This window comes from Daphnia carinata, chromosome 10 (genome assembly GCF_022539665.2).
Source record: "Daphnia carinata strain CSIRO-1 chromosome 10, CSIRO_AGI_Dcar_HiC_V3, whole genome shotgun sequence".
Classification (NCBI taxonomy): domain Eukaryota; kingdom Metazoa; phylum Arthropoda; class Branchiopoda; order Diplostraca; family Daphniidae; genus Daphnia; species Daphnia carinata.
In genome coordinates this window covers 1,145,746-1,158,157 of record NC_081340.1, presented here as the reverse complement: position 1 = coordinate 1,158,157, position 12,412 = coordinate 1,145,746, and the positions used below count along the sequence as shown (strand labels likewise).

At 46.5% G+C, this 12,412-nt stretch overlaps 2 protein-coding genes across 2 annotated transcripts; both read right to left on the bottom strand.

Annotated features, from left to right (window-relative positions):
* Positions 1 to 167: 167 nt before the first annotated feature.
* On the bottom strand, positions 168 to 752 carry LOC130699934 (uncharacterized). Its single transcript, XM_057521992.1, has one exon. It carries the CDS (start codon positions 750 to 752, stop codon positions 168 to 170), a length of 585 nt encoding a protein of 194 aa, XP_057377975.1.
* A 5,561-nt stretch (positions 753 to 6,313) lies between these two features.
* LOC130699903 (nudC domain-containing protein 1-like) lies at positions 6,314 to 8,064 on the bottom strand. Its single transcript, XM_057521958.1, is given in 5 exon segments — positions 6,314 to 6,835; positions 6,913 to 7,038; positions 7,106 to 7,464; positions 7,521 to 7,796; positions 7,854 to 8,064. Coding segments are annotated over 5 exon segments (1,494 nt in total).
* Between the last annotated feature and the right edge of the window lie 4,348 nt (positions 8,065 to 12,412).

The following is a 12,412-nucleotide window of genomic DNA, read 5'->3' as shown; positions in this document are numbered from 1 at the left end:
ATGTTCGATGGAAAATTCAGATGACGTGACGCCGCGGCTGACGTCATCTGCTGGGTTTTGAGCCGTAGGGACGTAACGCCATTGACTACTTTCGGACAGCTCCAATATTTCGCCTATTCGGTTTCCGACGTAAATATGAAACCGATAGTGTGGGGAGTTGATCCATCTCAAACCGTTGTCGAATCTGACCAAAATGTGGTTTGGTCGATTTTTAGTCGAAGTTCTGACTTGATCACTGATGCTAGGCGGGCGGCGAGTAATGCTGCACACAGCTCAAGTCTGGGTATCGAAACGTATTTGATAGGTGCTACTCTTGCCTTGGCCATAACGAATGACACTTTAACGCCGTCGGGGATGTCGAAACGGAGATAGGCAATGGCACCAAACGCTGATTCGGAGGCGTCAGCAAACAGATGCAGTCCCACACCTCGTGCTTTTGGTAGCTCTGGGTAAAAACATCGTGGGACGGAAAGCGGGATTAGCTTCGAGAGGGAGATGGCCCAATTTTGACACTCATCGATGGTCGTCTGGTCTAGTTGATCGTCCCAGCCAACCGATTTTCTGCATACAGCTTGCAGAATGAGTTTAGCTTGTAGCAACACCGGTGAGAGAAAACCAAATGGGTCGTAGACGCTTGACGTTTCTCGTAGTATTTCACGTTTCGTCTCTTCATCCAGTTTAATGCTTGCGCTCACTACGAACGAGTCGCTACCGTAGTCGAGTGAGAGGCCCAACGTCCGTTCTATGGGCATTCCGTGTAGCGCTAAGTCGATAGACGAAACTGGGTTGCCAGGCAACGACAGCAGAACCTTCGGGCATGATGAGCCCCACTGGGCGAGCTCGAATCCTCCTCGGCTGAAAGTTTTCGGGCGTGACCAAGGCTGATGTATTCGTTGATTGCAGCGGAGTATCTTCTACCAAGATTTTCGTCGGCGATGAGTCTTCGTTCTAGCTTTAGGAAGCGAGCTAGTGTAGACTGGCTGTTGTCGGGGAGGTTCGTTGTTGTCGGGGAGGTCTCGGCTCTTCGTTTTTCCAGAGGAGTCCCGACTCGTAACGATCGCCTACGAATCTTGTCGTTTCGTTTAGGATCTTGTTTGCACGTAATTCATCGTCGCTGACCGGCACCTTGACACCTGCTCGGGCTTCGTAGGTCTCGGTGAGTAGAAAGCGATCGATCGCATTCACAAGATCTTGATCGGGTGGGGGCGCTAATGAGAGCGAGTTGCACTGAAGTTGTGCAACGGTGGCCGGAGAAATCGGACCGGCTATACACCATCCAAAGGCTGTTCGGAGACCTCGCGGAGCTCGCTCGTTCAACGGATCTCTTTTGATTTCAAGGACTTCTTGCGGAGCCATATCACACGAGCCGATCAACACGTTCACGTCCACGGAATTTTGGGCGGGAACCTTCAATCCAGCTAGATGAGGCCAATCCTTGACAAGCTTCTTTAGATCGACGTTTTCGTTCTTGATTTTTAAGACGGGAACGGAGTAACAGTTCGGGATTTCGAAAGAACTGCTTTTGTCCAACGACGAGATTCTGAAGGACACCTTTGTCGTGTGTGCAGTTGGGTCGCGGCCGTGGTACGTTCCGATTATCGAAATTCCCTTCTCGCCTTGAAGTCCCAATTCATTTGCAAGCGCGTTGGTTATCATTGAGATTTGGCTACCGGGATCCAACAATCCGTACCCGGTCCAGGTTCGACCATTAGCTTCGATTACCATAGGGACGATAGGCAGCAGGGTCGTTTCGTTTTCGTAGCCGTAGGAGACCGCGCCGTTAAATGGGCCCTTTCGAGAAGAGTGTGACGTCGGGCTCGATTGTGGCGTTTTCGGATACATCCTCGGTGCTCCGTGGAGAAGAGGGTGGTGAAGACGTTTACAATCTTCAATTCCACATTCCTTTTCCCTTTTACACTCGGAACTTAGATGGCGGTCGTCGAGACACCGGTAACAGCATCTTTTTTCTTTGACTACCTCCGATCGCTCCGTGGGATTTAACGCCTTAAACTTCTCACAGAGGTAAAGGCGATGAGCATCGTCACAATATGGGCAGGATGCGATGTTTACGGTTGTGGAGAAGACCATAGGGGGCGTGGTCGACTTCTTCGGTTTTTTGTTAGACGATTTGTGGACGTTTTCTCGAGTCTTCGGATGACTGCCTTGCTGGAATGTGGGGTCGACGCCAACACGGACGAAATACTCCGCCATCGTAACGTCATCGAGCCACGTGTCCAGGTCGAGTATCGTAGGCAATCTATCTTGAATTCGATAGCTCACTTCGGCCCATTTACTGCGTAGGTTGGGCGGCAATTTTCCAACCAATTGAGCCAAAGTGGTGCTACTGTGTAGCTCCAATCCATATCCACCCAGTTGCAAAGTTGCGACGACTGAACGGAGTGTGGACGAAAACTGCTTTAAAGATTCGTAGTCGCTATCTTTAAACGAAGGTAGCTTTAGAAGCAATGAAGAGCAGGCGGTTGATACGATTCTTGGATTTCCGAACTTCCGATGCAGCTCTTTCAATGCAAAGGAGTATAATCCAGGGTTGAGTAGAACTTCACCGAGGTTCTTCTGAATTTCGGTCGTCAGGCATGCACGTAGATGATGTTGACGTTCGGCATCGCTGAAACATGTGTCATGGATCTGAACCTTGAATGACTGGATAAACATAGGCCAGTTTATCGGGTTGCCGTCAAACTTCGGTGGTTCAGCTTTCGGCGGTCTCGATGATGAACGAAATGTCGGAGGTGCGTCATGACGATTCACGGTGAATATCCAGGCATCAGGGGAGTACACCGTTGGTTGCGAATCAGGAACTGGTCTCTGGGACGGAAACGTTTGTTGCGTAAATCGGTTGTGTACGGGAGGCGCCGACATCGCGATTGTTGGATGTGACGGCGGACGTGCGCTGGAGTTGATTTGCTGAGCTACCCGATCGAATATGTTTGTGGGTGCGTAGCTTGAGGCGTTGACGTTCAAGTTAGGAAACGACGAAGATGGCTGGTCAAACGTAAACGGCTGTTGGGACGCAGCCGGCCCGTGTTGAGAGCATGGTTGCATTGTCGTTGCTGGTCTGTACGGCATGCAGAATTCTGGAACAGGCGTAGCGGGTGCATGAAATGGGACGTTAGAAGTTTTCCAGACATCTGTTTTATCAAACCCGGACGTTTCGATTTCATCCGTCTCTTCGGTTTCCGCTAATTCGTCTGCGAGTTGTTTACGTAACAAGGAGCTAGTGTAACGTTGCTTCTCTAACTCCATTTTCAGTTGTCGTTCCTTACGTGCTGCTTCAACCCGCTTTTCCTCTGCCTTTCTGGCGATTTCGAGCTGCATCTTGCCAAGTTCGAACTGCTTTCTACGTTCTTCCTCTTCGGCTTGTTGTAAGGCTTCGGCTTTTTCCTGTTGAATCCTTAGTTGCGTTTCCTTTTCTAACCGCTCGGCCTCCTGAAGTTTACGTCGTGTCGATGAGGTTGATGAACGGTTGGAAACACTACTACGGCTGGAACCTGCAACTGATCTTGCGCGGGCCTGAAGGGAGTCGATGTAGTTGGCCATGTCGGTTAACGCCCTCGAGTGTTTGATGGAAATATCAATTCCCCAGCTGGTTTCTCTGTCTAGATCTTCGCCGTCGAACTTGCAGACTTCCACGTAGCGACGGTGAATTCTTTCAACGATGTCGTATGCACGAACCAGGCTTGTTCGCTCAATCTCGATTGTTCCAACATCTTCCTGCATTCGGACGGCAAGGAGAGCTTGATTGAGTGCCATCGTGTGGATTCTCTTGGCCTGCGTACGGTGCTGTTTTAGCTGAGCGGGGTCGTTTGTCCTTTGCCATTCTTCCAAATCTTCCTCCGGTTCTTCTTCTTGAATAACATCGAGAGGGAAAGCTTCGTTGGCCATGCTTGAATGACAACGGATGACGTATGGGATCAGTTTACGCAACGTGTTACGTGATCTGCCACGCGGGACTGATTTGCGAGTATGCACTTTAGACGTTATTTAAAGGCATGAGCTTGTCGACGAGACGGGTACAAGCTACGGTTTCGACAATCAAGTTATTAGGACAATACTTCGTGCGTAGACGATTCAATGTGCTATAGGGGCGAGCACATGTGGCGTAAATCGTCTAATTAAGTTTTGTTCTAAAGGTAACGCTTGATTGTAGATCCTCTTGATAGGAGACAACGTCAGCATGAGTTTTCGTGCTGTAGCGTAAACGATGTGGACGATACAGAGCGATAAGACGACTACAATTTACGGATCAGTTCGTTGGGATTCACGATTCCCGGTCGATGCACCAAAATGTTAACGATACGTACTGACTTTAAGATTGCAGGTAAATTTCGCACTCTGTATTTTAATTACGGGCACGTTAGCTCAATACTGATATTTTACAAGTTACAATATTTTACGGGAAAACGAGTGACGCGACTGTAACAGGCAAATTCTTGTCTCTAATAATTTTGCGAAAGGGTGATCTTCCCTCCTCGTTGCGTCGTCTACGTTCCCCTGCCTCCGTTTTCGCCTATGGCACAATACCGTTTTAGATAAAGCCTCTTCTAACTATTTGGGGCTGTAGGATTCGGAACAGGCATTAATGACGGGCAGCAAATGGCGGGGGGGCGAGCAAATGCGAACAAAATGTCGATGCTGTTTGGAGGGCCGACGGGCAGAGAGTGCGCCAGCGGACAGACAGGAGGTAGACGGGCAACAATGACGGGTTTCTTGGCAGGCAAAGTGGGTTGACGGGCAGAGAGCGGTTTGACGGGCAACTTCAGCTGATTTCTTGGCGGGCAAAGAAAATGAGGCGATGGACGGTTAAAAACAGTGATTGGGTCGGCGGGCAGAGAATAGGCCGACGGGCAGAGAGTGGGCCGACGGGCAGAGAGTGGGTCGACGGGCAGAGAGTGGGCCGACGATCAAAGAGGATGCCGACGGGAAGCAACAGCCGGTTTCTTGGCGAGCTAAGTGGGTTGAAGGGCAGGAACTTTGCGAGGGAAGACGGACAGAGGCAAAATTTGGGTGGACGGGCAATTATGGCGGGCGTTTTGACGGGCAGCGACTGGACAAGAGGAATGTGGGTTGACGGGCAGAAAATGGTTTGACGGGCAGAGAGGGGGTCGACGGGCAACTTCAACTGGCATCTTGACGGGCAGAAACAATGAGTGGGTCGGCGGGCAAGACAGGGGAACTCTTGATTGCGAAAGAAAGTAGACGGGCGAAAAAATGGCATGAATCGATTTTCTTAAAAATAGCGTTAAAATACGCTAGCGCCACCTATCCCCCGGCCCTGGACGGGCCCAAAGCTACTAGTACTCTGTATAATACTTAACAAAATAAAATACGGAATACGGTAAAACTTCTTTATATGCTCACGGTGTAGGAAAGCAACGATGTGTGTGAAATCACCTAACATTTTTCCTATTTAGTGAGCATGGGTTGTGTAGAGAACTAACTAGAAAGTTGACCGGTAGATGGCGTAGTAAAACATGGCAATCCGTTGTAGCTAGATAAAAATATCCGGTGTTCTTCATCTAGCGGTCAGGTTTTTAGTTAATTCTCTACATCCACTAACGAATTTCTACTACATAGCGCTAGTGCTGTAGCGTGATAGCGCGCTAGCATTGCGTCAAATATTCGGTGTATTTTCAAAAAGATTAACTTAATAGAAAGAAACAGCGGTTTTTTCCCGGAATCATTTTTTGCAGGAAAAAAGTTTAACCCGACGAATTAAGCCGAGCCCAAGGCCTAAGAAAAATCGGGCTTATTATTTTAGTCGGGCTTAACATTTTTTTTCTACAAAAGCTTGACACTCATCGGAATCGGTTGAGTATCACAGGATATACTCAAAACTGAATTCTGATTCAGGGAATATTGCTATTTTTTTCATTAAGTTAATCGTTTTTGAAATACACCGTTGATGCAATGCTAGCGCGCCAGTACGCTACAGCGCTAGCGCGATGCAGCAAAAATATTCAGTGGGTGTATGTAGAGAATTCACTAGAAATCTGACCGGTAGATGGTGATAGCAGTAAAGCGGGGGTAAAACAGATTGCCATATTGCCATACTGTGTTCGAATTTCTATTACCAGCAACGCCATCTATTAAGAGAAATATAAAAAAATATCCGATGTTTACTATATGTCATCTAGAAAGACTCCCTATCGGGAAATTCAACGGAAATTTTTTCTCAATAGAGACTTGCTTTATATTGTACAATCCTTGAACTACGAAATCAATAAAAAAAATTGCATTTGGATCAGAAAATGTATTTATTCAATTCCAGGAAGCAACTGATAGATTAGAGGTTTCAATCGCTATTTACACGAATAGCAAAAAGAGAGGAAGATGTCAGAAGAAGCAAAAAACTGTTTGTCGCCAGAGCATCGAGACACTCTTCTGAACTATCAATATTGAGAACTTGTTGACGGGCAATGTTACCTACCCGTCGGCCTGTAGGTCGATGCACCATTTCCACTCCAGCCGAAGTGCAAGTCGATTGGCGGTATATGTAAACATGACTGAAGGCATCGCGTAAAGCTGCGTACGTCATATCAACAAAATTTGAAACATGTTAGAGGGCCCGAACAGAAATTTTCGCTAAGGTTTTTTTTTTACTAGGCGGTGCTACAGTAAATTTCCGTTGTTCCTTAGAAACCTGGATGTAGCCCAAGGCCTGCAGTGAAGCCGTGTGCAAGCATCGCCAGGATAGTTCTAGTTCGTCGCCCATAGGCTGCCAAATAAGACCATCGACGTCGTGACGTAAGCAGAAGGCTGGTGCCAATCCAGGAGCCGACTGAGTAAAAAACAGAAGCTGTCCACTCAGTATTGCCTGTAAAAGAAAAAATTATGCAGCGTAAAAGCCATTTTCCTTTCAAATGAATTCGCGCATCGTAGCTTCCCGCATACTTTGTGCGTGAATTCGTTCGTTTCTCCGTCAAAGCGAAAAATACACGACTCATCCATGGGCATATCATCACATTCTTCTAGTTGCTCACTGCTGAAGACGGGAGGTCGACCACCGCCCTCTGCTTGCTAAACAGAAAATCAGGGATTGGTGACGTGGCGAAACAGATAACCAATTTAATAGGCAATACAATACCGTTTCTTTCATGTCCATATTAATTACGCTTTCATAATCGGCAGCTGTTTCGGGGTCCAAGACTTTTCGACCACGAAGATCACTTTGAATAAGATGATTCCAACTCAGTGACTTGTCAATTTTTGACAAGATAATCTCCAGTTTCGCATCCGACAGTGTCCACGTACTGGACTCGACCGAAATGGGATGAGCCAACTCGCCAATCAAATACGTTTGATTTTTATACACAACTTTCAATGCCTGACTTTCAATTTTGACGACTAAATCGTGCTTCGACGTCTGTTTGTTAAATGTTATCCATACAGTCACTTCCTCTGGGCTTTCCATCCAAGTGTAGGCAATCTTAGTTTCGGCTTCATCTAGGATAGCATTTGAATAAATTCCAGTTGAATGACAAGTGAACATTTCCACATACCTTGTATCGTTTCGCTATTTGCTAAAGGCGCAGCAACATCCTTGTTCGAATCGAATATAATGCCAAGAGGTTCTCGGGCAATAAGGTATAGCGCTTTACCAGGGCTTAAAACAGAAGCGTAATCCAAGCCGTGAGGTATCGCTAAACGTTTGAGTTGCTTGAAAGACCAATGTCCGTCTACATGTTCATATTGCACCCATTCCAAACAATTGATCAATGGGGTCTCCTTCTCGCTGCAACCAAAGACTGATAGGGCAAGTTGGCTTTCAACTTTACCTGCAGTTACATAATTTCATTATGAAACATTGTAATCATATACAGTAATAAACATACCAAGAGCTTCAACTTTAAGGGCCAGAACAGAAAGGGTCTCTGACTGATTACTTTCTATAGTATTAAGCATTGAATTGGTAATCTTAAACGGTTCACCTTTGCCCAGAGCTTCACTAGAGAGTTTGGCCTTAAAAATAACAATGGATTCGTGGATTCGTGGATTCGGAGGACATCCACGTGTTAACGAGGGACACGTGGAGTCCGAGGACATCCACGTGCTGGGAACGTCTCGTACATCAGCCCCAACCCTTTTTCTCCGCTTTCACTTCCGTAAGGTCAAGTAGAATTATCTGCTTGACCATCTTATTGGAAGAGCTTACCCCTTCTATGCGCTTTCTATTCGAACGGTCACGTAGAGGTTATCTACGTGACCATCTCCTTTACTTCCCGCGTCACCCTAGCGGGTAACGACCCTTTTGCTTTAAATAGGAGGGCCTACGAGTGAGACGGGGCTCTCAGTAGACAGTTGGATGTGGAGTGTTAAGTGTGGCAGAAATTAATACACCAGGTCCAAAAGCGCTGTGAGTCAGTCCTTTTTTAGTGGAGTGCGGCAGTAGCCGTCACAATTGGTGGAGACGCAGGTCGAGCCCCTAAAGAACTTCGTAAATTTGATTCCGTGTCGGTCAACCGAATTTTCCGTAAATCCATTTATCGCATTTAATTTCGTTCGTTTACCGCAAACTGGTGCAAGAGGTGGCCAGCAAGGCGGAAGTTTTTTTTGTTGGGAAGGTTCCTTTATTTTTGTTGTGTGCGGATTTTCAGTATATCGCATTTGATTTCGTGCGTTTGCCGCAAACTGGTACAAGAGGTGGCCAGCAAAGCGGAAGTTTTCGTTGGGGAGGGTCCCGTAATTTTTTGGAGAATTGTTTGAGATTCGAAACTATTGGGATTCTCCAGTGTTCGCGTCGACTGATGAGTAAACAGTCAGGGAGATATCCTACGTGCGGCCGGGCGCCAAGTAGACGGTTACATCCGGAACTATTTGATCAATCTGAACTGATAGAAAAAGTGGAAGTGCCTGATAGTAGTGTCATTGTTAATGTAACACCCCTCACACGTGACAGTGCGACAGTGTCAAGAGAAGACGTTCGTGGAGTAGAACGCGCAGTAATCAGTGAACCACGAAACTCGACACCAGAGCAATTTCGGCTCAATTTTTACACACGGCCCAGCAACATGGCGGCAAGTGTACAAAAATTCATAGCACCGCCGATTTTTTCAGCAAACCCGGAGGAAGATCCTATGGATTGGTTAGAACGCTTTGAGATAGTGGCAGCGTACAACCGTTGGTCAGATGCAGACCAAGCGCGGAATTTCGCGATGTATTTGGAAGGGGCAGCCAGAAAATGGTTTTTGGTGCATCCTCACCCTGATCACTGGGAGGATCTTCCGCTCCGCCCGAACCCGGAAGACCCAACACGACCCAATCTGCCAGCAGCGACAGGGTTAAAATCGCAATTCGTAGCGGCCTTTCGGCAGGCTAATTTCACACTAGTGCAAGAGAGCAAGCTTCGTCAACGAGTACAAGGCGTAGAGGAAGACATAGTGTCGTATTTCTACGACGTAATTAATATGTGCAGGTTGGTGAACCCGACAATGTCACAAGAGCATCAACTAGAACATCTATACCGCGGTCTAAAACCATCGTTATTGCAAAAAATTTACCCACATAAGCCGACATCTACGGCTGACTTTCTAGATCTGGCCAAGTTACACACGGAGGCCATGGTTCTGGCGAACCAGAAAGTTTGGGCCCAATCTTTAAGAGCGCTATCAGAGGAGCCGGAAAATATGAAACTGAACAAGAATGTGACTCAACCGACATTAACAGCAGAAATTACGAGTGCGCTGAAACAATTAAACGAAACGGTGAAACAGTTACACTTATCTACAGGACCGGCATTCCAAATGGCTAAAATGGGTCAAAGCAAAATCAGTAGTAATGGATTCGATAGAAATAGAAGGACGACCGAGGGAAGATACGTATGCGGATTTTGTTCAAAAATAGGCCACCTTGACTACAGATGCTTCCAGAACCCAGCGTCAGCATTATACAGAGGCCCAAGACAGAATCGGATGAGACAACAGGGCGAACAACAACACGCCAGGCAAAGGCAGTTTCATCAGCCGGAAGGACACAAGCAAGCAGGAACGGTGAACAGTGTGGCGTTACACTCGAATGCAGAAGAATTACCGAACCTGGAGCAACAATTTTATGTGAACAAGATTAACATTCCTAACAAAACGGACCATGGAACGGCACAGTCAACACAGCCATTGTCAACACAGGAAGATCAAAGTGGTGAAGAGACAAGTGAGATTATAAAACAAAAGTTGGGGAAGAATGTACCAATACTGTTGTCGGACATATCCCGTTTTATCAAAAAGACGGTGAAATGTGGAGACATCACAGCAACGGCAGTGGTGGACACGGGCGCAGCAGTCAGCGTCATATCGCCAAAATTGTTGGGACGCACACATTATGTGATGGAGGATTGGGGCGGCCCGGACATTGTATTAGCAAATGGTTCCAAAGTAACGCCGTTAGGAGCAGCCCGGGTAACCATAACCCATAATAATACAACAGCCCAAGGAAGGGCAGTAATCATGGAAATGGACGGAATTGACTTGTTGCTGGGGAATGATTTTTTAAAACAATTCGGAAAACTTCGAATTGATTACACCGGTGACACAACGCAAGTGATATTGGGAGAGCTACCGTTTAAGGATGATCACGATCAAGAGGAAAGTCTTCAGGCTGGCAGTAAAATTAGTAACACAACTAGTTACATGATTCCGGCATTTTCGGTGATAACAGTGAACACAAATCGCGACGAGAATAGCTCTTCAACTGGGTTGTTTTCCCCTTCGACAGAGTTATGGGTGTCTAAAAAGCTGGCAACAGGTCATGCTATTCTGGCGGCAGATTCGAAGTGCATACTGGTGGCCAATTTATCGGCCGTACCAGTGTGGCTAAAGGAAGGGTCAACTTTGGGGACGGTACAGCCATATACCAATAAGATAATCAAGTGTGAGTGGGAGGAGCTTCCACAACAAGAGGACGGAGAAAACAAGGACAAGCTGACGTTGGAGGAGAAGAACCTAGTAGATAATTTGGAACAACAAATAAATAGTGAACTAACAAACGAAAATCGAAAATCGCTACTAGCACTACTAGAAGGACACCTATCATGCTTCGCAAAGAATGACAAAGATATGGGATTTTGTACGACAGCAGAACATCAAATCAATATCAAAGAGGGAGCGTTACCAATATATCAGCGACCAAATGCAAGCGCATGGAAAGCGCGGAAAATCATACAAGGATTATCAGAAGACATGATAAAAGCTGGCATCATAGAGAGATCAGAGAGCCCTTGGGGAGCGCCAGTCGTACTGATAAAGAAAAAGGATGGATCATGGCGGTTCTGTGTAGACTACCGGGGATTAAACGAGGTCACAGTTAGAGACGTATACCCTCTACCCCGTATCAACGATATTCTGAGCAAACTAGAAGGCGCGGAATATTTTTCCATAATGGATTTACAATCAGGATATCATCAACTTCCACTGCGAAAAGAAGACAGAGAAAAGACGGCGTTTATCACAGCAGACGGATTATATCAATTCAAAGTCCTGCCATTCGGACTAACGAATGGGCCCAGTGCCTTTCAACGGGCAATGGACGTCATTTTGGGAGGACTGCGTTGGAATTCATGCCTAGTGTACCTAGATGACGTAGTGGTGTACGCACCTGATTTTCAAACTCACGTGCATCGCTTACATCTGGTATTATCGTGCTTAGCCAAAGCAGGGCTTAAACTAAAAGGAAACAAATGCCAATTCGCAATGACGACGTTGAAAGTCCTAGGACACGTGGTTTCTAAACAAGGCATATCACCAGATCCGGAAAAAATTGCAGCAGTAGCAGACTTCGCAGAATGCAACGAGGGAAAAACATTAGCAGAAAAAATCAGACGAGTTCAAAGCTTTGTCGGGCTTTGTTCGTACTACAGACGGCATATAAAAAATTTCGCCAAATTAGCCCAACCACTGACAAGATTAACCAAGAAAGGCACATCTTTTATTTGGGAGGAAGCTCAGCGAACAAGTTTCATAAATCTGAAACAAATGTTAACTGCGGCCCCGATATTGGCTCACCCAGATTATGAAGCACCGATGATTATCATGACGGACGCTTGTGGATACGGCATTGGGGCGGTATTGTCACAGTCCAAAGACAAATAAGAATATCCGTTGGCTTACGCCAGTCGGCTGATGTCAAAATCAGAAGTCAATTATTCGATTACTGAGAAAGAATGCCTGGCTCTCATCTGGGGTTTGAAGAAATTTAGAAGTTTTGTGTGGGGCTGCAAAGTAATAATTGTGACCGATCATGAAGCCCTCTGTTGGCTAAGGACAAAAAAGGATTTAGCAGGACGACTAGCACGCTGGAGTTTGTGCCTACTAGAATACGACGTAGAGATCAGATATAGGAATGGTAAACTACATTCCAACGCGGACTGCTTGTCTCGCTACCCAATCCCCATCACAGAAAC